Here is a 25,277-nt window from a genome sequence, read left to right as displayed (position 1 = left end):
GTCCGGGCCTGTGGGTCAAGCTGAGCTCTCTAGCACCACCCCGAGGGCCTCCTGTCCACTGGGACTCTGGAGGAATGTGGCACCTGCTCCCTGGGTGGGGACCCGCTCATGCCTGGTGACCCCTCCTGGTTTCCGCAGCCATGGAAAATCTCAGGGCCCCCGTGGGGAAGTGTGGGGACTCCTCTGTGGGCAGTGCTGTCCCCGGCCTGTGGACGATGGGCTGGCCCAGTGACCCCTCCCCCGCACCCAGCGACATGGGGCAGCCACGTCAGGGGTCCCAATCTGGGCCTCTGAGCTTCGTGGCCCACCCCTGAGGAGAGCTGGGGCTGAGGCTGGCCCTGCCCCCGCAGTGGGGGATCCTTTAGCCTTTGTTGGGCCCCATCCTTGCGCCATGTGGCCATGGCTCCGGAGTGACCTCCCTGGCAGCGACCCTGCGGCCCCTCCACTAAAGGCAGCCTCTTGCCGTAGGAGGCTGGGTGCTGACCAGCCTGCCCGCAGCCCCTCACCCGGCGACCCCGGGAGGGCGGGGAGGAGGGGCCTCCAGCTGAGAAGTGGGGAGGAGGAGAGCGGAAGGAAGCCCGGGGCCTCTCCGGGATCGCCCCGGCGGGTCGGGACGGGACGCGGCCCTTGGTCCAGGGGCGCCGGGCAGGCAGCCAGGGCCGGCACTGGCCAGATGGGGGCGAGCGGGCCCTGCGGCCCCCGGGGAGGGGTCCGGCCGGCGTCGCGGGGGCGAGCGGCCGCGGGCGGCGAGGTCCCTCCCGGGAGGCGGGCGCGGGGGAGGCCGCGGGGGGAGGGGGCCGGAGCTGCGCCGCGCGCAGGGCGGGAGGCAGAGCCGAGGGCGGAGCGGAGCGCGGCGGGCGCGGCGAGCGCGCGGGCCGGGCGGCCGAGGACCCCGGGAGCGCCGTGTCCCCTGCCCCGCGCCGGCCCCGCGCCTCCTCCCCGGCCGGCGGCGTTGGGTGCGCGGCGGGCTGACCTCTGCAGAGGCGGCGGGGGCTCAGCATCGGGCCGGGGCCGGGGGGGCGCCGGGGCCGGGGGGCGGCGCTCCGGCCCGGCCCGGCCCCGCCCGATGTCCATGAGCGCCAACACCATGATCTTCATGATTCTGGGGGCGTCGATCGTGATGGTGAGCGGAGGGGCTTCCCGCGCGCCCGCTCCCCGCACCCGCACCCGCTCCCGCCTCCGCGCCCGCGCGCCGCCTCCCCCTCCCGCGCCTTGTTTACCGGCCCGCGCGGCCTGCGCTCCCCCATCCCCAGCGCGTCGGCCCCCGCCTCGGGGCGCCGGCCCAGGCTCTCGCTCCTCGGCGCTGACCGGTCATGGGCTCTTCCAGGCCATCGCGTGCTTGATGGACATGAACGCGCTGCTGGACCGATTCCACAACTACATCCTCCCGCACCTGCGGGGCGAGGACCGCGTCTGCCACTGCAACTGTGGCCGGTGAGTCTGCGCCCAGAGGGGCACACGCGTGATCACACATGTGGGGTGGAGGTGGGGCCCGCTGGGGCTCCAGCGAGCCCCATGCAGGCCGGGCTGCAAGGCCCAGCTGGGCCAGGCCGGTGGGGGAAGGACCGGCCAGCCTCCGCGGCACAGAGGTGTTCCGGGAGCGGGGAGCATGCCCGAGGCAGTGGGACCCCCTCCCAAATTGCCTTTAGAGAAAGGGCCCGCGGGCGACGGGCAGAACGGGTCCAGGGCCTCCTGGCCCGGGGCGTGGAGGCCAGGAGAGCAGCAGCCCAGCCTGGTGTCCCGGGAGGGATCCTGCGCACGGCTGTGCCCGCAGAGGACAGACACCATCCTCCTCCCTGGGCCCTGAGCTGTGTCCATGACATTTCCTGGGAGCCAGCTAGGGGGAAGAGCGGAAGGTCAAGGTGGGCAGGGCCTACCTTGAGGGGCATCTGGCCCAACCCCCTCGCTGTCCACGGGAGGAACTGAGGCCGGGGGTGGAGTCTGCTCAAGGTCAGGCAGAGAGAGGGGAGAGCCCAGGCCCCACGCCCACTTTGTGACAACCCCCCCCCCCCCGTTCTGTGCACATGTAGTGATGGAGTCTTCCTGGCCATGCATGTTTGTACGTCCATGTACGAAATAAACATCTTCTCATGAGACGCGCATGTGTGTACCGTCTGTGCATATACATGTGCGCACACGCAGCAGCCCCTCAGCCCCACGCACGCTGGGGCCCCGAGAGAGCGGACAGAGGCTGAGCAGGCAGACTTGCCCAGGGCCACGCGGCTGGCAGGGAACTTGTGTTCTTGACCCTGCCCTGTACTCCTGCTCCAGGGACGTGTGCACACGTACTGGGCGAGGGGTGTGTGAGAGACAGGACAGTTTCATGCCTCACTAAGCATGCTACATGCCTGTGTGTGCAGACCAGGTGTCGAAGCAGAACATGGGCAGCAGGGCAGATGGAGATGGGCGTGTAAACGGCCCTCACGTGTGTTGGCCAAGAATCATCCAGAGTGCTGGCTGGGTGGCCACACCCTCGCGGAGATCCCTGTGTTCCTGCCTGGTGCACACGGCCCGAGGCCAAGGAACGGCAGGAGGTCAGCTCCACGCTTCCTGGGCCGACCCAGACTGGGGGTGTAAGCGGGGGTCCTGAGACCCTCCCGGAGACCGGAGGTGTGCCCGCCACCGGCCCAGGCTTCAGCTCCCTAAACATTAGTAAGGCCCATTTTCCATGTGGGGCTGTTGCAGTGTGACCTGCACATATGTGCCTAGGACCTCACACCGAGGCCCTTCTGGGCAGACAGGGTGTGTTTTCAGAGTGTATTTGTTCCGGGTGTGTGTATGGGTCATATGTAGTGTCCAGAGTACACGTGGATTGTGTAAAACAAGTGCCCACGGAGTGCAAGCCACAGTGAGGCCTGAGTGCACAGCTTAGACGCAGACAACACGAGAGCCACGCCTGCTGTAGGCGTAGAGTGTTTCCGTGTGTGTATGTGTCCATGTATGTGTGCTTTGTACACATCATTACATACAGGATGTGTAAATTCCGTGTACAAAGTATTCTTGTATATTGACAACATGCATGTGTATGCGCAGTACATGTGTGTAACACAATATACAGCACCCGTGTGCGCCCTGTGGGCACAGTGAATGTCTGCAGGGTACAGTCTGGCATATCAGGCCTCTGTGTACAAACCACGTACACACATTGCCACAATGGACTCTACTTGTATGTACACCCCGTTTGCAGAGAAGGCGCACACACACTTGTGTGCCTTCTACATGCCAATACGGAGAATTTTACACAGAGGACACGTGTGTAAATGCTGTGAAGTGTGCATGCCGGCAGGCTGTGTCTGGGCGCACACCCGTGCATACGCCACGGTGCCCACAGAGGACACGTGTGTAAATGCTGTGAAGCGTGCGTGCCGGCAGGCTGTGTCTGGGTGCACACCCGTGCATACGCCACGGTGCCCACAGAGGACACGTGTGTAAATGCTGTGAAGCGTGCGTGCCGGCAGGCTGTGTCTGGGCGCACACCCGTGCATACGCCACGGTGCCCACAGAGAGGATGGCTGTGCGCAAAGCCCAGTGCATGTGCCTCTCCATGTGACACGCACCATGCTCGTGCCCGGGCGAGCGTGCACATGCACACATGTGGAGCTCATGGGCCGAGTCCATGGTATACACGCCATGTCCTGTGCATGTGGCCGGCGTGTATACACAACATGCGTCCGACCTCAGGTAGACACATGCAACATGCGTGGCCCAGGCAGGACACATGTATGTACACATCACGGAAATACGTGTGCACGTAGGTGACCTGAGCCCCCACCTGCCCCCCCCACCCCGGGGCCTGCCTAACTTGGAGGAAGGAGGAGGGCAAGGAGCAGGGGAAGAGCGGCAGATGCCGGGACAGTGATGGGGGCACAGGTCATGACCTTTGACCCCCTGGAGGTCCCACCCCCACCCCCACCCCCGGGGCGGTTGGGGCCCTGGCCTTGTCCTACTTGCAGGGGCGTTTCTGGCTTCCTTGGTGACGCCATCTTCAAGTTTCCTGCCCTGTCCAGGGGTAGGAAGTCGTGGTCCCGAGGAAGACCCTCCCTGTCGGGGTCCAGAAGGCAGGCGGGCAGGAGATGGCGGCGATGCCCAGTGTTATCAGCTGCTGGGAGGCCGGGCCTGGCCAGGGTGACGGGACTGCTAACGGGTGACGAAGGGCGTCCTCTGCTGCTACGCGTTCCGGGCGGTCATCCATGGTTCGCCATCTCTTATTGATGATTGATCAGGGCCATTGGCGAACCGTGACCGCATGAGCTACGGCCGCCATGTGTCGGGCAGTCCTTTCCAACTAACCCGGGTGTGGTGGCCCCTGCTCAAGGGCCCCACCTACTCTACTCTGGACAAGCTGAGCGGGACGGGCTCCAGGAGTCCCCAGGGGAGCGGGAGGGGGGTGAGATGGGGCTGCCCGCTGCTGCCTCCGCTGGGAGGAAGGCACTGTGTGGCCCCCGCTGGCACAGGGGTGTCGGTGATGGACGGGCAGCAGGGGCCTGGGGTCAGGGATGTCCTGGGGGGTTTCCGTTTGTGAGGAGGTCCCTGGGGGGCGGGGGGGGGGCTCATGTCCAGTTACGAGGGGGGGAACGGGGACCCATCTCAGCTGGAGACCAGGCAGAGGTGTCGACATGTAACCAAGGGAAGATGGGGAGAAGCGGGTTGGGGAGGGAGGAGCTATTTTTAGGTGCAAGTTTGAGGTGTCTGTAGATCCCACGTGGAGACGCCATGCAGGCAGCTGGAGCTCAGAGCAGGCGTGGGGGGCCGCGGGGGCGTGCTGGGGTGGAGAGTTGGAGAAGCCAGCTGAGGGGCTCGGTAGGAGGGGGGCCAGGCAGGAGCACCCCGAGGTGGCTCCTGCACTTCGGGGAAGGAGGGTCCCCAGGGTGACTGCGGGCTCAGGGTGCACGGACCCCACGTGCCTCGGGCACCCAGGGCCCAGCAGCTCCTTCTCCCCGGCCCTCCTGTCGGGGGTGGGGGGGGGCGTGGAGCCCAGAGTCTGTTGCCCTGGGTACTGGTCTCTGGGCAGGACCACCCCACCCGGGATCGTGGGGCCCAAAGGGCTTCCTGGAGGAAGAGAGGATCCAGGCAGGCCTGAGGCTGGAGGGAGCCTTGTGGGGAGGGTTCAGTGTGGCCTCCGCCTGGATTGTCAAGGGAGGGGAGGCTGAGGGGAACGGCCCAGGCCTCAGTGGGTGCTGGGATGCAGGGGACGGACCGTGGTCCAGGGTCCGTCCCAGGAGCCGGGATCTGTGTGGGGCACGGTTAAGGGGGTGCCCCCGGGCCTCAAGCACAGAGAACTGGGGCAGGGGAGGTTCCTGCAAGGGACAGAGGGGCAAAAGGAAGACCAGAGGCCCAAGGCAGGGCTCATCCCATGCGGCTTTCCTTGGAGGGGAAGCTGAGGAAAGGGCGGAGTGACTGCAGGGTGGGAGGGAGAGGCCAGAGGGGCAGTGCCCCAGGAGCCAGCGGGGGCCTCTGGGCACAGGCCCACGGGCGGGCTGTGACCCCGTCACTGGGCGGGGACACCCCGCCTGGGCCCTCGCCCCGGAACGCCTTCTCCACCTGCGCTGTGCTCCTGTCACCGTGTCAGGGTTGCTTCTGAGCCCTGGGCTGGGCAGAGGAGGGAGGAGGCTGATGTGTGGAGGCCAGCCACTGGACTTCACGCTGACCTATGACCTCGCACACTCCCATCCTGCGGGCAGCCTCCCACATGGTGACCTGGGTCCCGGGCGAGTGCGCTGGCCCCTCCCGACCTCGGCGCCCCACAAGGTCTGCTTCAAAGACCCCCGCAGGCGAACGGGTGCAGCTTGCTGCGGGGTCCCCGCCCGCCCCGCGGGACAGGTGCCAGCCCGCCCTGCCGCCCCCAGGCACCACGTCCACTACGTGATCCCGTACGACGGGGACCAGTCTGTGGTGGACGCCTCCGAGAACTACTTCGTGACAGACAACGTCACCAAGCAGGAGATCGACCTCATGCTGGGGCTGCTGCTCGGCTTCTGCATCAGCTGGTTCCTGGTGTGGATGGACGGCGTCCTGCACTGCGCCGTGCGCGCCTGGAGGGCCGGCCGGCGCTACGGTGAGTGCGCGGCGCGGGGACCCGGGGACAGCCTCGTCCGCTCCGGGGCCACGCCCTCCCCACGCCACGCCCGCCCACGCCCACGCCTTGCCCACTCCCGGCCCCGCCCACCAGCCCACACCCTGACCGCGCCCCCCGCCCTGCAGACGGCTCGTGGACCTGGCTGCCCAAGCTGTGCAGCCTGCGGGAGCTGGGCCGGCGGCCGCACAGGCCGTTCGAGGAGGCGGCCGGGAACATGGTGCACGTGAAGCAGAAACTCTACCACAACGGTCACCCGAGCCCGCGGCACCTCTGAGCCGCGCGCAGGACTCGCGGGGCCGCCGGCCACCGCGCCCACGCTCACGGGACTGGACGGCCGGCCCGGGCCAGGGCGCCCGCGGCCGTCGGGCGCGTCCGGCGGAAGGTGCTGTCTCCTCTTCTTTTTATAAAGGTGGTCGGGGTGGGGCCGGGGCGGGGGTGCGGGGATGGCGGCACCGGGGGCGCGGGTGGGACCGCCCGCCCAGCCCGGGACCACGTCCGCCGCTGGAAACAGGCGGCTTCCTGTGCGCCCGCGTCTGTCTCTCCGTCCGTCCGTCTGCTTTCCGGAGCCGGAGCCAGTTCTGCCGGAGGGGAGCACGGCCGGGAGCCGGGTGCGCCCACGTCTGCACACGGGAGCACGTGCATGAGGCGTGTGCGTCCGCGGCCCGCAGTGGGGGCGCGGAGCAGGGGCCCGGGGGAGGCCCAGGCCCAGCAATAAGGTTCCCGAGCCCCGCGGCGGCAGCCCCGGTTAGGCGCCTCACTGTGACTCCCACCCCTGCTGGTCAGTAAATTCTCCAGAAAGCTCCAGCCTCTGCTTCTTCTTTTCGCCTCTGACCCAGGGATCCGCACATCAGCCATGAGACAGTCACTGAGACGTATCTGTCAGTTTTTATTAGATTCTGGATAAAAAGACCCCCAATTCCAATCCGGGAGAGCTAGGGCTTCTGTGGGCTGGACAGCCCCCCTGCTCCGCACATCCTTGGCCATCGCATGTCGGTGGGCTGGCTCTCGGCACCTGGGTTTACGGGTTCACAGGCCTCAAGGGCACTCCCCTCCCGAGGACAGCGGTGGGCACGCTGGGCTGCACAGAGGCCAGCTCTGCTCATCATGGGCTCGGTTCTGGCCCTGGGAGGGACTGGGCAAGGTCAGGTCCCCTCCCTTGGCCGGGCCCCCTACTGCTGGTCACAGCTGCAGCAGCCAGCATCTGCCTGGGAAGCTGTGCTGCCAGCTTGGCTGCTGCCCCGGGCATGGCGGACAGTGCCTGCTCCCCGTCTGAGCCGGGCCTGGAGGGACACGTCTCCCAGGAGTGTCCTGGGGACAGCTGGGGGGCCAGAGGAACCAACCCCGCCTCAAGGCTGCACAGCACAGCTGGTCCTGAGCAGAGGCCTTTAACGCTGCCCTGCCGCCCTGGGCCTGACCAGAGGAAGATCACACACGCCAGGAGGGGGGCGGCTGTGTGGTGCCACCACGTCCGCTGGGAGCCGGGCGCCTGGGTGTCTCTTCTTGGTGATGCCACCTGGTCCGCGTGCTGCAGGCGTCCAGGCCCGGCTCACGCGGCCTGCGAGCTTGGGAGCAGGGGCCGGCTCCCCTCCGCCTTCAGCCACTGCATCTTCTGCTCGTGCTGCTGGATGGCATCCTGGACCCGGGCGTCCATCATGGCCTCGGTGAGGACCCCATCCTCAGAGGCATATGCCATGGCCTGGCAGGGGAAGGGAGCACTGAGGCAGGGCAGCAGAGGGGCTGCCCGCGTGGGGGAAGGGCCTCAGCCTGAGGCTTCTCAGGGCCCACCAGTCACCACTCACCCGTGTAGGCCAGGGCCTGACCCAGGCACAAGGCAGCCTGGCCAGCCCCATCCTTGCTGCACTTGCCGCCCACCATGGAGATGCCCTCCAGAACCCAACTCCTCTGGGGCAGGGGCGGGCGGGGGCAAAACGTGGGCTGCTCTCCGGGGCCTGCGCTCGGCTGCAGGAGGGGCCTGGCCGCTCAGCCCAAGGCGCACGCCAACACGCGGCCGCACACACGCGCTCGCAGGTGACCCTGCAGCCCCGAGTGGCCGCCATCCCCGCGCCCCCGGCTGGCGCCAGTGCTGCCTGCTCCCCTGGCTTCCTCAGTGATTTTCGAAGAAGAGAAACCCAGAGGCCCGCTGTCAGGGAGCAGCCCAGCGCCCAACCGCAGACCGGAGGGCCCTGCCCCGTGGATAGCAGGGCTGCGCTCAGGGCCAGGGAGCAGCCGACAGAACCACCATAGGCCATGCAGACACCAGAGAGAGGCAGAGCCCCTGGAGCCAAACTGCCCTCCACGCGGAGCACCCGGGGCCCCACTGTCTGCAGATGGCTCTCCCAGAACCGCGGGCTGCCGCAGTCCAGGCCGCCGGCGGCACTCTGCACCTGCGACGCCCAGGCTCCCCGGCCGTGCACGTGGGCGGGGAGCCGAAGTTTGGCTCATCGGGCCCCAGTGTGGCCCACAGCACTTCGGCTGCCAAGGCAGGCCACCTCTGGCCAGGCTGCACGCCTCCTGGGTGACCCAGTGCCCCACCTGCTTCCTGTCACCCAGCTTGTGGCTCTGACATGTGCACTCAAGTGTCCACTGAGCAGGGAGCCCAAGCCAGTCCAGCTGTTTCTCTCTAGGTCCCTCAGGAGCCTCAGCCCACGCAGGACACAGGGAGCAAGTTCCCACCATCCGAGATGACCAGTCACTTTGCTCCCCCAGGCTGGCCCCATCCATGGGACACGGCTGTCCTCAGCACCTGGCTGAAGCTGTGGAGGGAGGGGCCGTCCCTGAGGCCTCCCGCGAGGAGCACGAGTTCTGCAAAGCAGCTGAGGAGGTGGGGTGGCAGCCAGAGGGGGTCCCTGGTGGGAAGGGGCAGGTAGAGGGTGTGCAGAGACTTTACCAAGGAGAAGCCAGGCGGGCACCACAGTAACCAGGGGATCCAGGCCAACATCCCTGTGACGTGGTGTGGACGTCTGGTGCCCCCTGATACGACGTGACCAGAAGGGGCCCTCACCTCTGGTCTCCTCCAAAATCCCACAATCCCAGTCCGCTCATGAGAAAGCTATCAGACAGACCCAACGAGGGACGTCCTACAGCACTCCTCAAAACTGCCGGGACCGTCAGAAACAAGGGACGCCTGAGAACTGTCACAGCCCAGGGAAGCCCGAGACAGGAGGACTGAATGTCGTGGGCATTTGGGTGGGTTCAGGGAGAGATCACGTCTGAGGTGGAATCGAGGGATGTGGTGAGACGGCCACAGTGTAGAGGGAGCTGTGCTAGCCTTGCGACATTTCTGTGAACCTGGAATTATTCCAAAACAAACAAATTCACTGAAAAAAGCTTAAAGGAGAACTAACACCCATCCTTCTCAAACTCTTCCAAACACTGGGGAGAAAGGAACACTTCCTAACTCACTCTGAGGTCAACATCACCCTGATACTAAAACCAAACAAAACACCACACAGACCCAGACCCTCTGTGAAAACTGATGCAAAACCCTCAACGAAATACTAACAACCAAACTCGGTAGCATACTGAAAGGATTATACACCGCAACCAAGTGGGATTTTTTTCCTGGAGTGCAAGGATGGTTCACCTAGGGAAAAATCAACCTAGGTAAGTAATTAACAGAATGAAGGACAAAAACCACTTGATTGTCTCAATTAATACAGAAAAACATTTGGCAAAATTCAACACACTTTCTTGATGAAAACAATCAACAAGGGGGAATTCCCTGGCAGTCCAGGGGTTAGGACTCCACACTTTCACTGCCAAGGGCCCGGGTATGATCCCTGGTCGGGGAACTAAGATCCCGCAAGCCGTGCAGCGCAGCCAAACAAACAAACAATAAACTAGGAATATGAGGAAATTTCCTCATCCTGATAAAAGCCGTATAAGAAAACATCAGCAAACATCATGTCAATGGTGAAAGACTGAAAGCTTTTCCTCTGAGATCAGGATCAAGGCAAGGATGCCCGTTTTCACCACTTCCAGTCAACAGAGCACTAGAAATTGTAGACAGATCAATCAAGCAAAAAAAAGAAATAAAAGGGGCTTCCCTGGTGGCGCAGTGGTTGAGAATCTGCCTGCTAATGCAGGAGACACGGGTTCGAGCCCTGGTCTGGGAAGATCCCACATGCCGCGGAGCAACTAGGCCCGTGAGCCACAACTACTGAGCCTGCGCATCTGGAGCCTGTGCTCCTCAATAAGAGAGGCCACGACAGTGAAAGGCCTGCGCACCGCGATGAAGAGTGGCCCCCACTTGCCACAACTAGAGAAAGCCCTCGCACAGAAATGAAGACCCAACACAGCCATAAATAAAAAAATTAAAAAAAGAAAAAAAATTTAAAAATTAAAAAAAAAAAATGTACTCTTTAAAAAAAAAAAAAAGAAAAAGAAATAAAAGACATCCAGACTGGAAAGGAAGAAGTAAAATTAACTGTCTGCAGGTGATATGATCTTATTATATACAGTAAACCCTAAGTAATAAATTCAGCAAAGTTGCTGGACACAAAATTAACGCACAAAACCATTCGTGTCTCTACACAGTAACACTGAATAATTGGAAAAGAAATTAAGAAAACAATTCAATTTACAACACCATCGAAAACAATAAAATACTTAGGAGTTACCTTACCTAAGAAGGTGAAAGCCTTGTACACTGAAAACTAGAAAATGTTGCTAGAATTAAGGACGTGAAAACACAGAAAAATATCTGTGGTTCATGCATTGGAAGACAACGTTGTTATGACGTCAGTACTACCCAACGCAATCTACAGATTCAATGCAATCCCTATCAAAATTTCAATGATGTTTTTCGCAGAAATTAAAAAAAAAAAATCCACCCCAAAATTCATATGCAATCTCAAGGGGCCCCAAGCAGCCAAAACAATCTTCAATAAGAATATGTTGGAAGTCTCACATATCCCGATTTTAAAATCTACTACAAAGCTACAGTGATCAAGACAGTGTGGTACTGGCACTAAGACAGACACAGGCCAGTGGAATAGAACAAAGAGCCCAGAAATAAACCCTCACATATGGTCAAGTGACCTCCAACAAGGATGCTGAGATCACTGAATGGAAACGACAGTCTTTTCAACAAATGGTGCTGGGAAAACTGGATATTCACATACAGAAGAACAAAGTTGTAACCTATATACAAAAATCAACTCTAAAGGGATCAGAGATCTAAACATAAGACCCCAAACTATAAACCTCGTAGATAAAAACAGATGGGAGAAGCTTCCAGACATTGGATTTAGCAATGACTTGTTGGCTACAACAGTAAAAGCAGGTGACAAAAAAAAAAAAAAGATAAAAATCGGACTTCATCAAAATTAAATACTTTTGTGCTTCAAAGGACACTATCAACAGAGTAAAAAAGGCAACCCACAGAAAACGGGAAAATGTTTGCAAACTACTATCTGATACAAGGTTAATATCCAGAATACATAAAGAACCCCTACAATTCAACAAGAAAACCTCAAACAACCCGGTTCAAAAAAGGTCAAAGGACTCGAACAGACCTTTCTCGAAGGAAGACACACACAGCCAACAGGCTCATGACAAGATGCTCAGCATCACTGATCATCAGGGAACGCGAATCAACGGCACAGCGAGACACCACCTCACACCCATGACCGCCAGCAAAAAACAGCAACCAGTGTTGGCGAGGATATGGGGAACCTGGGACGCAGGTGCACCACTGCTGTGGAAGACAGTACGGAGGTTCCTCAAAGAGCAGACACAGAATTACCGTGTGACCAGCCATTCCACTTGTGAGAATGTGCACGACAAAACTGCAAACAGGCTAAACGCATTCACAGCAGCACTGTGCACAACAGCCAAGAGGTGGAAACCACCGAAGTGCCCACCCATAGCTGGATGCAAGGGGCATCCACCGCACTCTGGGCTACCAGGCGGCCCAACAAGGGAAAAGACTGACACCTGCTGCAACACGGATGAACCTCGAGGACACTGTGCTCAGTGAATAAGCCAGTTACAAAAGGACAAATCCTGTATGATCCCTCATCAGGCCCCTGGAGGAAGCACACTCAGAGACAGGAAGCAGGAGGGTGGGGGCCAGGGCTGGGGGAGGGAGTGAGTGTCTAATGGGGACAGGGTTTCAGTTCAGAAAGAAGAGAAAGTTCTGGAGACCGGACGGTGGTGATGGTTGCACAATGTGAATGTGCTCAGTGCCAGAGCTGTGCATTTAAAAATGGTTAAAATAATGAGTTTTATGTTAAAAAAAAAAAACCCAGTAGGTCCCCATGATAGGTAGCTGCAGGGTAAGAAGCACGGACTTGCACTGGCAAAACCATCACACAGGGGTGGCAGCTGCAGCGGGGTCCACGCGACACCAGCAGGTGGGCTTCAGGGAGCAGGTGCACGCGTCCCGGGCCGCTCAGCCCGGAGGGAGGAGGAGGGTGGGCAGGAGCCACCACAGCAGCCCAGCCCCGTGCACCTGGGGCCACAGGGGAGAAACTCCAAGGGGACACACTGACATGTTCTGTCCCAGACAGTGGGACCCCTAAGGCGTTTTGGCCCTCTCTCGCAGGGGGTGGGGGTGGAGACTAGCAGACATGCCCAGGGCCCAGCTGCCCAGGGGCTGGACACACAGGGGGAGCACCCACGGGCTCTGGGCCTCCACGCGCAGACGCTCACCCTCCCACGCGCGTGCGGGGTCCACTACCCTCAGCTCCCCACACGCAGGCACACACAGGGCTGTCCCCTGGTTCCCCAACGAGCAGGGAGGGCAGGGCAGGGCAGGGCAGGGCAGGGCAGGGCAAGGTGGGGGAGGGGAGGCGCGCCAGGGTGTTCCCCACCACTGGGACTGAGCGCCACTGGGACTGAGCATTTGTTGGCCCCGAGCTCACGCTGAAGCCCTAACCCCCAGTGTGGCTGCACGTGGAGATGGGGCTTCTAAGGAAGCGATGCAGGTTGGGTGAGGTCCTAAGGGTGGGGCCCTGATCCTACAGGACTGGCGTCCTTGTACGAAGATACCCCCAAGGGCTCTGCACAAGCACACAGCAAGAAGGCAGCTGGCTGGCAGCCAGGGAGCGGACCCGCATTGGAACCCCCCTCACTGGCATCCTGATTTGGGACCTCCAGCCTCTAGAACCATGAGATGAATGTCTGTTCAAGCGCCTGGCTGTGGGATTTTGTCACGGCTGCCCAGGCTAAGCCACCCTGTTCGCCACTTTGTTGGTCGTGGAAACAGCCAACCTCGTTGAGGCCTGGTTCCTGAGTGAGGCCAGCCTGGAGCAGAGCACCCTGTGACTCACAAGAGGACAGAGTTTGCAATCTGGAGCTGTTTGTTACAGCAGCATGACCTAGTTCATTGTGACTAATACAGCCCCCCTGTGTATCTGGGCAAGGATGTTCAAATCCAAGCAGATGTCTACTTAGCATTCGTGCTAAGTTGACAGTGGCCAGGTTGTCACGTGGCCACAGACATGAGTCACTCAGCACCCTCCACCTGGCAAGGACCACGGGGAAACTTGTTCTGAATGGCTGCACCCAAGGCTCCTGGGGGTCAATGGGCTTCCCTGCCCTGGGCACCCTTGGAACCACTGCTGGGATGTTTCAGATGAAAGCCTGGGTATTGGGAATGACAAGGGCCACTCTGGCCTGTGTGCCCTGAGCCACAAGGTGAAGATGGAATCACCTCCCATGGTCCAGCTGTCCTCAGACCCTCAGGACTCAGCAAACCCATCCAAAAAGCCAGAACACCTGAGGCCTTCACGCCCCCGCAGACAGTCCTGAAGGCAGCAGTCTCCCTCTAGGGGCTGGGAAGGAGACGCCTGACTCCTTATCAGGTCAGTCACCTCCTGGCTCTTCATGTCCTGTGCCCTCGGATGAGCCCACCGACAGCTCACGGATGCTCCATCCCCGGCCCAGGCTGTGTCCCCCGGACCCTCCACCCATCTGCAGTTTGCTGTGCCAACTGTCCTGGGCCCCAGCTTGGGACAAAGCCCAGGTTCCTAAGACACTGAGCTTGATGACCACCGGACATGCTGCTGATTTGAGAGGGCCCCGTCTGACCTGGGCCAGAATGACACTGGGAAGGACCATAATATGCGAAGCCACGGACGGCCCTGGCCCATCCTCCCTGCTGCGGGAGGCAGAGAAGGGTGGTGGCAGGAAGGGAGGGCATCATGTCACATATGTGCAGAAAATCACTCAGAAACATCCTGGTGGGGGGGAGGTGCAGCTGCCAGCCCAGTCACCTTTCGACCACTCTGAGGGCCCCTGGCTCGGTCGGGCCCTGGCCTGCGGGGCGCATCCCCGGCTCACCTGCCACGCCACAGCAAGCTGGGAGATCTCCCGGCCCGACATGCCCTCCGTCAGCTGTGCGATCTCTGAGCACTTCTTCCCGTAGTCAAACTGGGCCAGTTTCAAGCGCCTGGTAAAGAGTTCCCAAGTGATGCCTGGGCGCCTGCAGGACCCGGGCCAGAGCAGAGACCCGTGAGGGACCCAGGCTCCCACACAGACGGAGAGCAGGAGCCTGTGCTGGGAAACCCCAGGCGGGACATGTCCGACCCCCTCACTTTAATGAGCTACCCCTTGCCCAACGTCCACTGCTGGGGCCAGGTCTGCCCGTTCCACCTTCCTACCCTGCTGGGCATATGTCCCTTCCTCGTGGAGCCCAAGACGGGGCCCGGGGAGGGGCACATGCTGGGCTCAGGGGCGGCCATGGGGCCACTCAGGATGTGTAAGAACAGAGGAGCTCCGGGGGCCTGTTCCCAGCTCCACCGCCTGCCTGGGGACAGGGGCCCCGCCCAGCACTCAGACAGCAGCCGAACTCCTAATCCCGCCCCCGCATGCGGACCCCAGGCCCAGTCAGGCCTGGCTGAAGGCCCAAGAGAGCCCGCTCAGACTCCTGTGAAAAAGTCCTCAGGACCTCAGGCTGCGTGCAGTGTCCAGGCTGCAGCTGGGCTAGGACGTGCCACCGGGAGCTGGAGGCAGGCTGGGGAGGTGGGGGACTGGGGCCAGCCAGGGGCAAAAGGGAAAAGAGACCCAGATAAGAGAGCTTGGGGGCAGCTGACAGACGGGTGGCAGGGGCAGGCAAAGCCCGCCGCAGAACAGAAGACGGCTCGGCAGCGCCAGGCGGGAACCAGGTCAGTGGGGCTGAGATCTGGTCCCCGGAGAGGGTTACAAATAGACCAGCGCTGGCTTATCTGGAACGCTCCCGACAACAGTGAGAGGGCCTGGACGAGCAGGGAGGGCACCCCCGACCTGGTGGGCCCTGCTGTGTGCTGGGGAGGGGCCCAGAGGGAGGCTCAGCAAGGCCAGAAATGGGCCGTCACAGCCCGTCACTGCCAGGGCCTGACTGCGGCCTGGATCTGAGCGTTTCAAAGGCAGGACGGGGCAGCAGGGCCACCAGTGATGGGCGGTCATGACCCCACACGTGAAACCCAGGGGCACAGTGACGGGCGGGGAGCGGCTGTGGTGGCGGGGACACTTACTGCTTTCCTTCTGTGGCTGGTTTAAGAACATACTTGTCAAAATACATTCTCACCAGGCGCTCCCGCTCCTCCCGCCGCGGCAGGTCGAAGCGGACCATCTCGCCGATGCGGTCATTGATGGCCCAGTCAAGCTGCTCGGGCTGGTTGGTGGCCAGGACCAGCATGAACCTGCAGCCGGCGCACGGCGAGAGCTCAGGGTTCCGGGCCATCAGAACCCGCCGCGCGGCTTCCTAACACGCAAGACCCCGCCGCACGGGCGCTGCCCTCTGCCTCCCATCCCTCCCCGTCTTGCCCCAGCTCATGCTTCTCCCCGACTGGTGGCCCAGCCACGGAAGCCTCCCTGTGTGCAGGAGGGACGGGGACGCAGGGCCCCAGGTCTGAGACAGACCCCTGCCCCTCCCACACCAAGTGCTGGGGTCTTGAAGCCTGGGGTTCAGCTAAGCAGAGGTGCCAACTCAGCGGGAACTCGACACGCCCCCGGGGGTCTCACTGGGGGTAGGGTCTCCACCGGCAGCAGCTGCAGCGGGCAAGGCTAGTGGGTCTGGCGTGGCAGCCACGTGGCTGACCGGCAGGGCTAGATGCCACCAGCGGGCAGGGGGCTGAGGGGCCAGCCCACCCCTCGGGTAACCTGCGACCTGGGGCCCCTGGCTGTGGGGAGAGCCCCTGACAACGCATCTCATGGGCAGCCGGAAATGCCCAGGGCCTGAGCCAAGGGCAGTGGCCTGTGGACGGGCCTGTGCCCCTCGGCTCTGCCTCAGAGTCCCCAGCACGTTGTCTCCGCAGCTCCACAGACGCCTCACGGCGCCCAACTGGCCATCCCACTGCGTCTGGCCACGTGGGTCAGGCGTGAGCCTGCTCGGTCGGCCGCCCCGCAGCAGCCGCGTGAGCTGAGGCAGTGCCACGTCCCCCGCACACGGGTTCTCCTCACTTGCTGCTGTGCTGGCCCGTCCGGTGCAGGAACGCGTTCAGGGTGGCCCTGAGGTCCTCGCTGATCTTCTCCTGCAGAAAGAAAAGTCCGGCGTCAGGTCTGCACGCCGGAGTTCTATAAGCAGCCACGGGGGCGCTAAGGAAAGGCTCCGCAAAAAGGCGCAGCCCCCGCTCGTCCACGACAGAATGAATCTAAATCCGAAGGCTGAAGCGTGACTCCAAAAAGACGCTAAACTTCCACTTTTCAAACAAAATGGACGAAGAAAGCGCAGCTGAGGAGCAGGTTCCCGGTGACCTTCCCAGAAGTGCAGACGCCGTGGCCCGGGCCGCCCGCCCTGCCTGCTCCCCGGCGGCTGGCCCGGCCCAGGCCAGAGGGCAGCCTCCAGACACTCACAGTCGCTCGCTTCCTGAGAAAGGCGTCTGCTTCGTCCACGAAGAGCAGGAGGCTGCAAGGGCAGGGCCATGTGAGCCGGGTGGGGCACGGCCCCGCGGGAACCCCAAACCTCGCGCTGCCCCCACCGGGACCCAGACCTTGGCCGCAGACGGGGGCGTGTCAAGTGCCAGTGTCACGAGAAAGTAACTAAAAACAGGCTGGTGACCCCTTGTCTTAAACGTTTTAAAGTCTCTGGGACTGGGCCTCCCTGGTGGCGCAGTGGTTAAGAATCCGCCTGCCGGGACTTCCCTGGTGGCACAGTAGTTAAGAATCCGCCTGCCAATGCAGGGGACACGGGTTCAGGCCCTGGTCCGGGAAGATCCCACATGCCGCGGAGCAACTAAGCCCGTGCGCCACAACTACTGAGCCTGCGCTCTAGAGCCCATGAGCCACAACTACTGAGCCCACGTGCCACAACTACTAAAGCCCATGCACCTAAAGCCTGTGCTCTGCAACAAGACAAGCCACTGCAATGAGAAGCCCGCACACCACAACAAAGAGTAGACCCCGCTCGCTGCAACTAGAGAAAGCCCGCACGCAGCAACCCTAACCCTAACCCAATGCAACCAAAAATAAATAAATAAATAAATAAATAAATAAAATTTAAAGAAAAAAGAAAAAAAAAAAAAAAAAAGAATCCACCTGCCAATGCAAGGGACATGGGTTCGAGCCCTGGTCCGGGAAGATCCCACATGCTGAGGAGCAACTAAGCCCGTGCGCCACAACTACCGAGCCTGCGCTCTGGAGACCGTGAGCCACAACTACTGAGCCCGTGAGCCACAACTACTAAGCCTGCACCCTACAGCCCACGAACCACAACTACTGAGCCCGTGCGCCACAACTACTGAGCCTGCATGCCACAACTACTGAAGCCCACGCGCCTAGAGCCCGTGCTCTGCAACAAGAGAAGCCACCACAATGAGAAGCCTGCGCACTGCAAGGAAGAGTAGCCCCCGCTCGCCGCAACTAGAGAAAGCCCACGCGTAGCAACGAAGACCTAACGCAGCCAAAAATAAAATAAAACTAAGTCTCTGGGACCAAGAGGCTCCCGGACCTTGGGGACAGGCTGTGGGGAAAGTCACCAACCCCCCTTCCCAGCAGGAGCCCCAGGGCCACCCAGGAGGCACCCGGCTCACCCTCGCCGGCTGGTGCTGGCCCAGTCGAAGACCTTGTGCATGGCGGTCACGCCGTCCCGCCCCATGGGGGTCACATCCCCACCCGTCATGATGGCGTAGTCCATGCCTGAGTGCAGCGCGAGTTTCTGGGTGGGAAAGGCACTTTAACGTGTGCTCCGTCTGCCCTCCACCTCACCTCCCCACCTCCCCGGTCGCTAGGGGCCAGACCGCGTGTGGGGAGATGCCCTGCCTGGAAGAGCTGGGTAGGGGCCACCTCCCACGTGTCCCCTGCCCACAGCACCTCTTCCCAGTAGGTGAGACTCCACAACCCCCAACTACTGTGCCCTCACCCTGGCAAACAACGTCTTGCCAGTCCCAGGTGGTCCATACATCAGGATATTCCGGTATAGACTCCTGTTCTTCTTGGTGTTCCTCGTGGCAATGGCGATGTCCCGCACGCGAGCCTCCAGGCTGGGCTGCCAGGGGACATGCAGGTTTGGGGGCGCTCTGCTGCTGAGTCCATCCCTCCTGAGCGCCTGGGTCTGCGCGAGAGGCCGCCTCTCCCTGCCTGGGGCTCAGCCAGCAAACCGGACTCCAGGAAGGTGGAGCAGCCCCGCCCGGGCGGGAAGGTCCCAGGGAGAGGCAGCCCCACTTACGCTGAGGACGACGCCCTCCAATGCGTCCTGAGGCTTACTGAGGAGCCGCCTGCTGACCTGCGGGGGGCGGGGGTATCAGGTCAAGGGTGGCGCCCACGGTGCAGCCACCCCAGAACACGTGTTACCAGCTTTCCTGGAGAAGGCCGGCAGGGGAGACTGTCGGCGATGCTGACCTCTAGCGACGGCCCACAGCACTGCCCGTGGGTGCACAGCACCCATGCCAGGCAGGAAGCCTGGCTCCCCTTGAGGAAGGCAGCCGACACCGGGCTGCTTCCAGCAACTTCTCTTACGGGAAGATGGCTTGCTGGAGCCCCAGGAGTTTGTATACAACCTCCAGCCCACTCAGGGGGATGGTCACGCCGATAGACCCACAGAGGGACAGAGCGGACGGGCGTGAGGGTCCCCCCAGTGCTGACGCCACACGGCCAGAGGAATAGCATCAAGAAGAAAAAGCCAAACGCAAATCAGTGAGCAGGAGAACAGGGCAGTACTTGGGTAAACAGGGGAAGGGGCCCTGTGTGTGATTCGGCTGTAAGGCCACCCGGACCCAGGAGGCCCGCGGTTACCTGCACGGGGTGCCTCAGCAGCTCCAGCAGCGTGATTCGAGAGGTCTCCCGCACCAGGGACGGCTTCCCCAGACGGGTCTCCACGTAGCGCCCTATGGCCGACGTGGCGTGCTTGGCGGAATAGATGCCAGCGGCCAGCAGCGTCAGCCCAGCCACCTGGAACAGGGCAGAAGAGGCAGGTGGCGCCCACCCCATCCCCGGCAGAAAAGAGGGGCTCCCCCACCAGCTCCCTGAGTCTCAGCTGGGCCGCAGCAGCACCTTTCCAAAGGGCAGGCACTGGTGCGGAGGTGGAACAGATGCCCGGCACCCCTCCCGCACCCTCCTCCAGCCCCACCAGGGCCAACGCCGAGCTGCTCCCAGCGCCCCAAACCCAAAGGCCGCGTCACTTGTGGCTTTCCAGTGGCCGTGGGGGGCGCGGGAGCAGCGACCACCTCAACCGTAGGTCTGTGAACGCTCAGAGCGCCAGGCGCCTCTCACGGCCAGCAAAGACCCCGACACGTGACACAGACCGCAAGGAAAACGGCAGCGGTGTTTACCGTGGCTGTCACTTTGTCCCAGTCTGTCACAAAGGCATGGAATCCTTCACCAAACACGGTGCCAGCCGTCCTGCAGGGGAAGCAGTGGCATGACCGGGAAGGAACCGGGCTGTGCCCGCACCCCTAGCCCAGGCTCTAAGGTCAGCCCCAAAGGTCACCGCAGAAGGACCGGCCAGGGGAGTAGCGGGGTGCCTGCTCAGGGGAAGGGGCAAGAGGATGCCCGCGGGGCACGGCCTCACCTGATGGACTCCAGGATGGTCTGGCGGTGCTCAGCAGCCTTCAGGCGGATCTGCTCGCGGGTGATGTCGGCGTTGTCACGCTCAGCCTTGGCCCGGGCACGCGCCTCGGCCTCCACCCGCAGCATCTCGTTCTTGTGCCGGAGCTCCATCTCCCGCTCCACGGTGGCTGCCGTGGGAGAGCGGGGTGCAGCGCTCAGCCCGAGGCCCGCGGCCCCCCGACCCAGCGCTGGGGCTGAAGAGCAAGCCCAGGGCACCCCCCCACCCCCCTCGCCCGAGGGGCTCAGCACGCCCGCTGCTTCATGCCGCTTGGGAAGCGGAGGACCTAAAGTGAGGCCCGTGAGCTCCCAGGCCCGGGCCCTACCTCGCCGCAGGGCCTCCTGCTTATGCACCGACTCCTCCTGCTTCCGTAGGTTCTCCTCGTTGAGAAGTTGCTGAACAGGAGCCACAAGGGGAAGGGAAGAGCTTCGAGATTAGGAAACGGTCAACATCACACCAACAGGTTAGCTGCTCCGGCCTCAGAGATGTCCCATCGCCCCGGGGGCTCCGACCCCAGGGGACGGTCACCTTGAGGCCTGCAGGCTGCACGGCCCGAGGCGGGAGCCGCGGCCCCCAGCCTAGCTTGGCCTCAGAGCAGCCCTGACCCACAGCTGTCCTCACAAAACAGGCTTTTGGCTGGACTGTTTAATTTAAGAACTAAAATGCCCACAACAGGCTCGACGTTTGAATGCCCCCCACAGACCCGTGAGCCAGGGTCCCACCCGGGAGACCCTCCGGGCGGCGCGGGCAGACCCCCACCCCTCCCACACAGCGGTTGCTGCCGGGCGGCCCCCGCCCTCGGGGAAGACGGGCCGCCGGGCAGAGCTCACCTGCTGCCTCAGCTGGTCCTCGTAGCGCTGCCGGGAGAGCCTGTCCTGGTACTGGGCCCTCTAGGGAGGGAGAGGGCGGTGTGAACACGGCCCGGCGCAGAAGCCAAGGGCCCCGCCGAGCGCCCCGCGCCCCCACCCCCGCCTCCTCACGGCCTGGTGCTGCCGCGTCTCCTCGCTCAGGGTCTTCCTCCGCTCCTCGGCCTGCGCGCGGATCTGCTCGCCCTTCAGCTGCTCCACGGCCGCCTCGTACTCCTGCACGACACACCGGCCGCCCTGAGCCCAGGGCCCGGCCAGGCCTCCCGCCCCGACGCCCCTCCCCGGCGCGGGCTCCAAAGGAGCCGGACGGTCTGTGCAGCCCCTGGGCAGGGATGCAGCCCGGCCTGCACCCCACAGGCCTGTGGGCGCTCAGCTGCAGCCTCACCTAGGCCCGGGAGGACCCAGACCCACAGGCAGAGAGAAGCCAGGAAAACGGACAGGACCAGGCCCCAAAGCAGCCAGACGATCTCCTGGGGCGCCTGTCACTCCCCCAGCCCCCTACACCGTTTCCGCTGAGCTTATGCCATGTGCTCGCTTTCTGATTCGCTTTACAACAGCCCGTGGTGGAGGGCAGAGCCTGCGCCTTTCCTACGCTCGCTCACTACGTGCTCAGAGTGACGGCAGGAGTCCCCCCCTCGGGGAGACCAGACTCCTCACCCACACCTGCCCTTCCAGATAGTTCTGTGCAAAACTCAGGCCACACACCCGTCTTTGATCCCCGCTTCCCTCAAATCCTAGAGGGAGGTGCTGCACCCACCGCCCATGTTCTGTCTGTCCGGGGGCCCCTCAGCCTCGGGGCTGCAGCCCACCTCTGCCAGCACCACACCCACACTCACCTTGAGCTTGGCCTGATGTTCCAGCTGAAGCGTCTGCTCCTGCATCTGTGCCAGACTCAGTGCCTCCTTGGCGTGTCCTGCAGCGGGGGCAGGTGTGTGGGCATCCGGACACCGGGCAAGTGTTCACGAGTGCCAGGGGCTGCTCAGGGACACCACAGCCCACCTCGACCTGAGCGCACGCGTGGCCACCCTGGTTCCTGCTCAGACCTGCTCAGCCACCCCTCCCTCCAAGGGCCACCTATGTATGCTCCATCCCCAACAGAAATCGTGTGTGTGAGATCCGCCCCCCAGGGGACTGTCACATTCCAAAGGGTTCCATCAGAGAGGCTGCCCCCGCCCACCTGTTGACAGCAGGAGGGTCAACATGGTGGTCGTTTCCCCATTAAACAAAAAGCAAGCCTGTGGCTAGAACGTCCTTTATTTTTCAAGTGCAAACATTTTTCCTGAGCCTCTGATACCTGTTGCTGATTCACAGACAGGCGAGAACGTAAGGGGCAAACAAGGATTAAACCAGAAAGAAGGGACTTCCCTGGTGGTCCAGTGGCTAAGACTCCGTGCTCCCAGTGCAGGGGGCCCGGGTTCGATCCCTGCTCAGGGAACTAGATCCCATGTGTCACAACTACGAGTTCACATGCCGCAACTAAGATCTGGTGCAGCCAAATAAATAAATGTTAAAAAAAAAAAACAAACCAAAACCCAGAAAGAAGCCGATGCATGCAGGCTGACAGCTCTTCACAGGCCACATGTTAGAAACACGTGTGTGTGTGACTGACGTCTTCCAGGTGTATTCTCTTCATCAGTGGAATGCACATGTGGAAATACGTGAGTGTCCGGTGCTCTCCTTGCTGAAAAAGCCTGCACGTCGGGCCTCTCTAATAGATCCGTGATGACACGGTTCTCCTATGCGCCACGCTTCACTACAAAAACTTTCTAACACATAAAAGCACGGAGAGAAGGTTGGGACCCCATGAGCCCACCCCCCTGATGCTACCACGCTCCCAGGTTGCTGCCCACACGTCCACCCTTCTACCCCCCACCACAATCTGTCTTATTTTTTGAGGCCTTCAAGGTAAGCTGCAGACCCCAGGACCCCAAGCTGCAGCACCTGCGTCACTGACTACAGCGTAACCCCTGGGGCTCGCCGGCTCCAAGCACGTGTTAGGCATGTGGTGGAAGCTCTAGGGCTCAGAGGTAGGCTGGGGACCATGGTCTGGCTTCAGAGTTTGGGGAGGACCTGCAGCTGGCCTGCCTACTCACGCCGTGCCCTTTGGCAGGTAGGCTGGCCGCTCCAAGCACCTTGCCCGCCAATGGAGCAGGGCGCTCCCTCCCCCAACCCGTGGAGTGAGGTGGAGAAAGCACGTAAATCGCTCAGCGCAGGCCCCCTCGAGCCCCCCAGTCACAAGCTACGACCTCAGAGTCAGCCTTCACATTCCAAAAGGAGGCAAACTTTGAAATTCTGGGCACGGTGAATGGGCCAACCCCCTCAACAAACCTAAGAAATTAGGTCTCGTGTCAGAAGTCTGTCGTCATCTGAGGTTTCTTGAGACCCAACCATTGTCTCTCAAGCTCCTCTGCAAGCCTCTCTTCAATCATCAGATGATGACTGAAATTATCTTGCAAACCTAATACATCTAATATACTTAATACCCACTCTGAGGAGGAGAGTGTTCCAGCTAGGCCTAAGGAAACAGGCTGCTCTGGGCCCAGGCCCAAATAGCCACATGTTTTGAATGTCCCTCCCAGGATCTGAGAACCAGAAAGGCTGGAGACCTTTGCCCAGGATGTTCTCGTGGCCCCAGCGGGAAGGCGGGGACTGAGCCACAAAGTGCCAGGCCAACCCCCCCCTCAGACAGGAAGAGTGTGCTCACCTCTGCTCACAACAATGCTACTCTATAAGATCTCCTTTGAGAATAGAGCACCTCTGCTTAAAAGTTTAAGAGCCACTGTACCCTTTCAGCTATTATCTACTCAGCATGTGCTATATTCCAGACCCTTAATCTTGATCTTGACACAAACTGTTAAAGCCACAGGAAAAAAGAAGGTTGTAAGAAAAACCCATGGGCTTAGTGAAGGTACACTCACCGCTGATGTCTTGAGGGCCTGGGTCAGGAAGGTCATCAACTGGCCCAGGGCTGCTTGATCTGTTGCTTTATAGACCTCGCCTACCTGAACGCTAGCCTTTTCCAATGATAAATGCAAATCTGCTTTATTTCCCTTAAGACCAACGACCCTCAAACACGTCTCCTTTCTTAAGCGGAAAACTGCCGAGCAACCACCGCGGACGGATCCCCGATCTGGCCACCCTTGGCCGTTCCACGTGGAGACGGCAAGAGGCGGTAACTGGAGACCAGGGTGCAGCCCTGCTAGCTGCTACCTGTAGCCTCTGAGTCCCCTCGGCACCGGTTTCCCCACTTGAAGGACGCGTGGCAACTGAGAAGATGCCAGAGGGTCAGGGGATCCCGAACCTCCCTGCACGCAGGGTGGCTCCGGCGGGCTTACCGCTGGAGACCGGTTTCCCCCCGACGGCCACTCGCCGCTCGATCCCTCAGACCATTAAGGGCCACCGTGCCCCCGAGCCCGCCGCCCGGCCGCCCTGCCCGCGCCCACACCCCGCACTCACGAGAGTGCTCCAGCTCGCGTGCCGCCTTGGCCGCGCGCTCCAGGCCCGTCGGGTCGAAGTTGCTCCATTTGTCCTTGGGCGCAGGCCGGTCCCCCGCGCCGCGGTCCCCGCCGCCCTCGGCCCCGGGCTGCACGGGCGGCAGGGGAAGCGGCGGCCCCGCGCCTTCGCCCTTGGGGCCCTTGATGCCGAAGAGCCACGACATGGCTCGCGAGCGCCACGCGTCGCCGCCGCCGCCGGAACCCGGAGCCGTGTGAACGCGCGCGGCGCAGAGCACGGTCCACGCGCCGCGAGCCGGCGGTAGAGACTGCGCAGGCGCGGCGGCAGCCCTTCCTCCCGGGCGACGGATGCGCGTGAGGGCCACGTCCCCCGCGCGGCCCTCGGATTGGCTGCGAGAACCGTGACGTCACGGCATCGCTGCAGCGATTGCAGGAGCTGCGGAGGGGGCGGGTGGGCCGTCAGGGGGCGGGGCGAGGTGCCAGGTGACCGGGGTTGGTCAGGGACGAAATTGAGGGTCTGGGCGCGTGCGCGCCCTTGGGTACGTCATTTCCGCGTGGCAACGACACCAGCCCCGTTGCTATGGGCGCCCACAGAGTTCCGGCCCCCGGGGCCGCAGAGAGACCAGTGCTGGAGCCGAGGTCACTTGATTGATGCGCGGCGTCCCGACCGAGGGAGAGGCTACGAGAGGAAGAGTGTGGGACGCGGCCGATAGGCGGGGGAGGACCCCGCCCGGGGCGGGCGCGGGGTCGGGGGGCCGGGGACTGGGGCCGAAAGCAGGCGCCGGCGCCGCGGGCTGAGCGGCCCCCTCGGACACCGGAGCACGGGCCGGCCGTGTCCAGCGCAGGGCGGGCCGCCCTACGGGCCGGGAGTGTCCGGCGCGGGGCAAGCCGGCCCGGTGCTTAGTGGGTCTCGGTGC

The 25,277-nt window shown here is 62.2% G+C and overlaps 3 protein-coding genes across 5 annotated transcripts; 1 reads left to right on the top strand and 2 right to left on the bottom strand.

The window, feature by feature from the left end:
- Positions 1-29: 29 nt before the first annotated feature.
- LOC132347435 (proline-rich protein HaeIII subfamily 1-like) lies at positions 30-1,001 on the bottom strand. Its single transcript, XM_059893920.1, has one exon. The coding sequence runs from the start codon at positions 999-1,001 to the stop codon at positions 30-32; it is 972 nt and encodes a 323-aa protein (XP_059749903.1).
- Positions 1,002-1,018: 17 nt separating this feature from the next.
- Positions 1,019-6,475, top strand: TMEM240 (transmembrane protein 240). Its single transcript, XM_059894242.1, has 4 exons — positions 1,019-1,123; positions 1,328-1,434; positions 5,847-6,055; positions 6,202-6,475. Exons 1-4 carry the CDS (start codon positions 1,067-1,069, stop codon positions 6,348-6,350), a joined length of 522 nt encoding a protein of 173 aa, XP_059750225.1. The 5' UTR covers positions 1,019-1,066; the 3' UTR covers positions 6,351-6,475.
- Positions 6,476-6,942: 467 nt separating this feature from the next.
- LOC132348990 (ATPase family AAA domain-containing protein 3) lies at positions 6,943-24,663 on the bottom strand. 3 transcript variants are annotated; one of them, XM_059897083.1, is made up of 16 exons: positions 24,365-24,663; positions 21,745-21,821; positions 21,023-21,124; positions 20,873-20,932; positions 20,368-20,437; positions 20,007-20,172; positions 19,768-19,837; positions 19,232-19,387; positions 18,666-18,722; positions 18,360-18,485; positions 18,031-18,155; positions 16,856-16,907; positions 16,463-16,533; positions 15,535-15,702; positions 14,363-14,504; positions 6,943-7,772 (listed from the first exon to the last, which is right to left on the bottom strand). In XM_059897083.1, the coding sequence occupies exons 1-16, from the start codon at positions 24,564-24,566 to the stop codon at positions 7,623-7,625; spliced, it is 1,794 nt and encodes a 597-aa protein (XP_059753066.1). In that variant the 5' UTR covers positions 24,567-24,663; the 3' UTR covers positions 6,943-7,622. The 3 variants fall into 3 exon arrangements, with proteins under 3 accessions (XP_059753066.1, XP_059753148.1, XP_059753224.1); XM_059897165.1 differs by having other exon boundaries at positions 14,363-14,471; XM_059897241.1 differs by lacking the exon at positions 6,943-7,772 and having other exon boundaries at positions 14,367-14,471; positions 15,588-15,702.
- Positions 24,664-25,277: the final 614 nt, after the last annotated feature.

The sequence above is a fragment of the Balaenoptera ricei genome, chromosome 1 (genome assembly GCF_028023285.1).
Source record: "Balaenoptera ricei isolate mBalRic1 chromosome 1, mBalRic1.hap2, whole genome shotgun sequence".
NCBI lineage: Eukaryota > Metazoa > Chordata > Mammalia > Artiodactyla > Balaenopteridae > Balaenoptera > Balaenoptera ricei.
Note: the sequence above shows the minus strand (reverse complement) of the source record. Positions and strands in the feature narration are given on the sequence as shown.

Bases quoted from the DNA above. Each gene is read 5' to 3' on its own strand.
- LOC132347435 (XM_059893920.1), bottom strand. From the start codon at position 1,001: ATGCTGAGCCCCCGCCGCCTCTGCAGAGGTCAGCCCGCCGCGCACCCA.
- LOC132348990 (XM_059897083.1), bottom strand. From the start codon at position 24,566: ATGTCGTGGCTCTTCGGCATCAAGGGCCCCAAGGGCGAAGGCGCGGGG. The intron at 19,388-19,767 runs GTAAACACCGCT...GCCCTGTTCCAG, and splicing joins GGGACAAAGTGACAGCCACG to GTGGCTGGGCTGACGCTGCT. The intron at 18,486-18,665 runs GTAAGTGGGGCT...GTCCCCTGGCAG, and splicing joins TGGAGGGCGTCGTCCTCAGC to CCCAGCCTGGAGGCTCGCGT.
- TMEM240 (XM_059894242.1), top strand. From the start codon at position 1,067: ATGTCCATGAGCGCCAACACCATGATCTTCATGATTCTGGGGGCGTCG. The intron at 1,435-5,846 runs GTGAGTCTGCGC...TGCCGCCCCCAG, and splicing joins TGCCACTGCAACTGTGGCCG to GCACCACGTCCACTACGTGA. The intron at 6,056-6,201 runs GTGAGTGCGCGG...CCCGCCCTGCAG, and splicing joins GAGGGCCGGCCGGCGCTACG to ACGGCTCGTGGACCTGGCTG.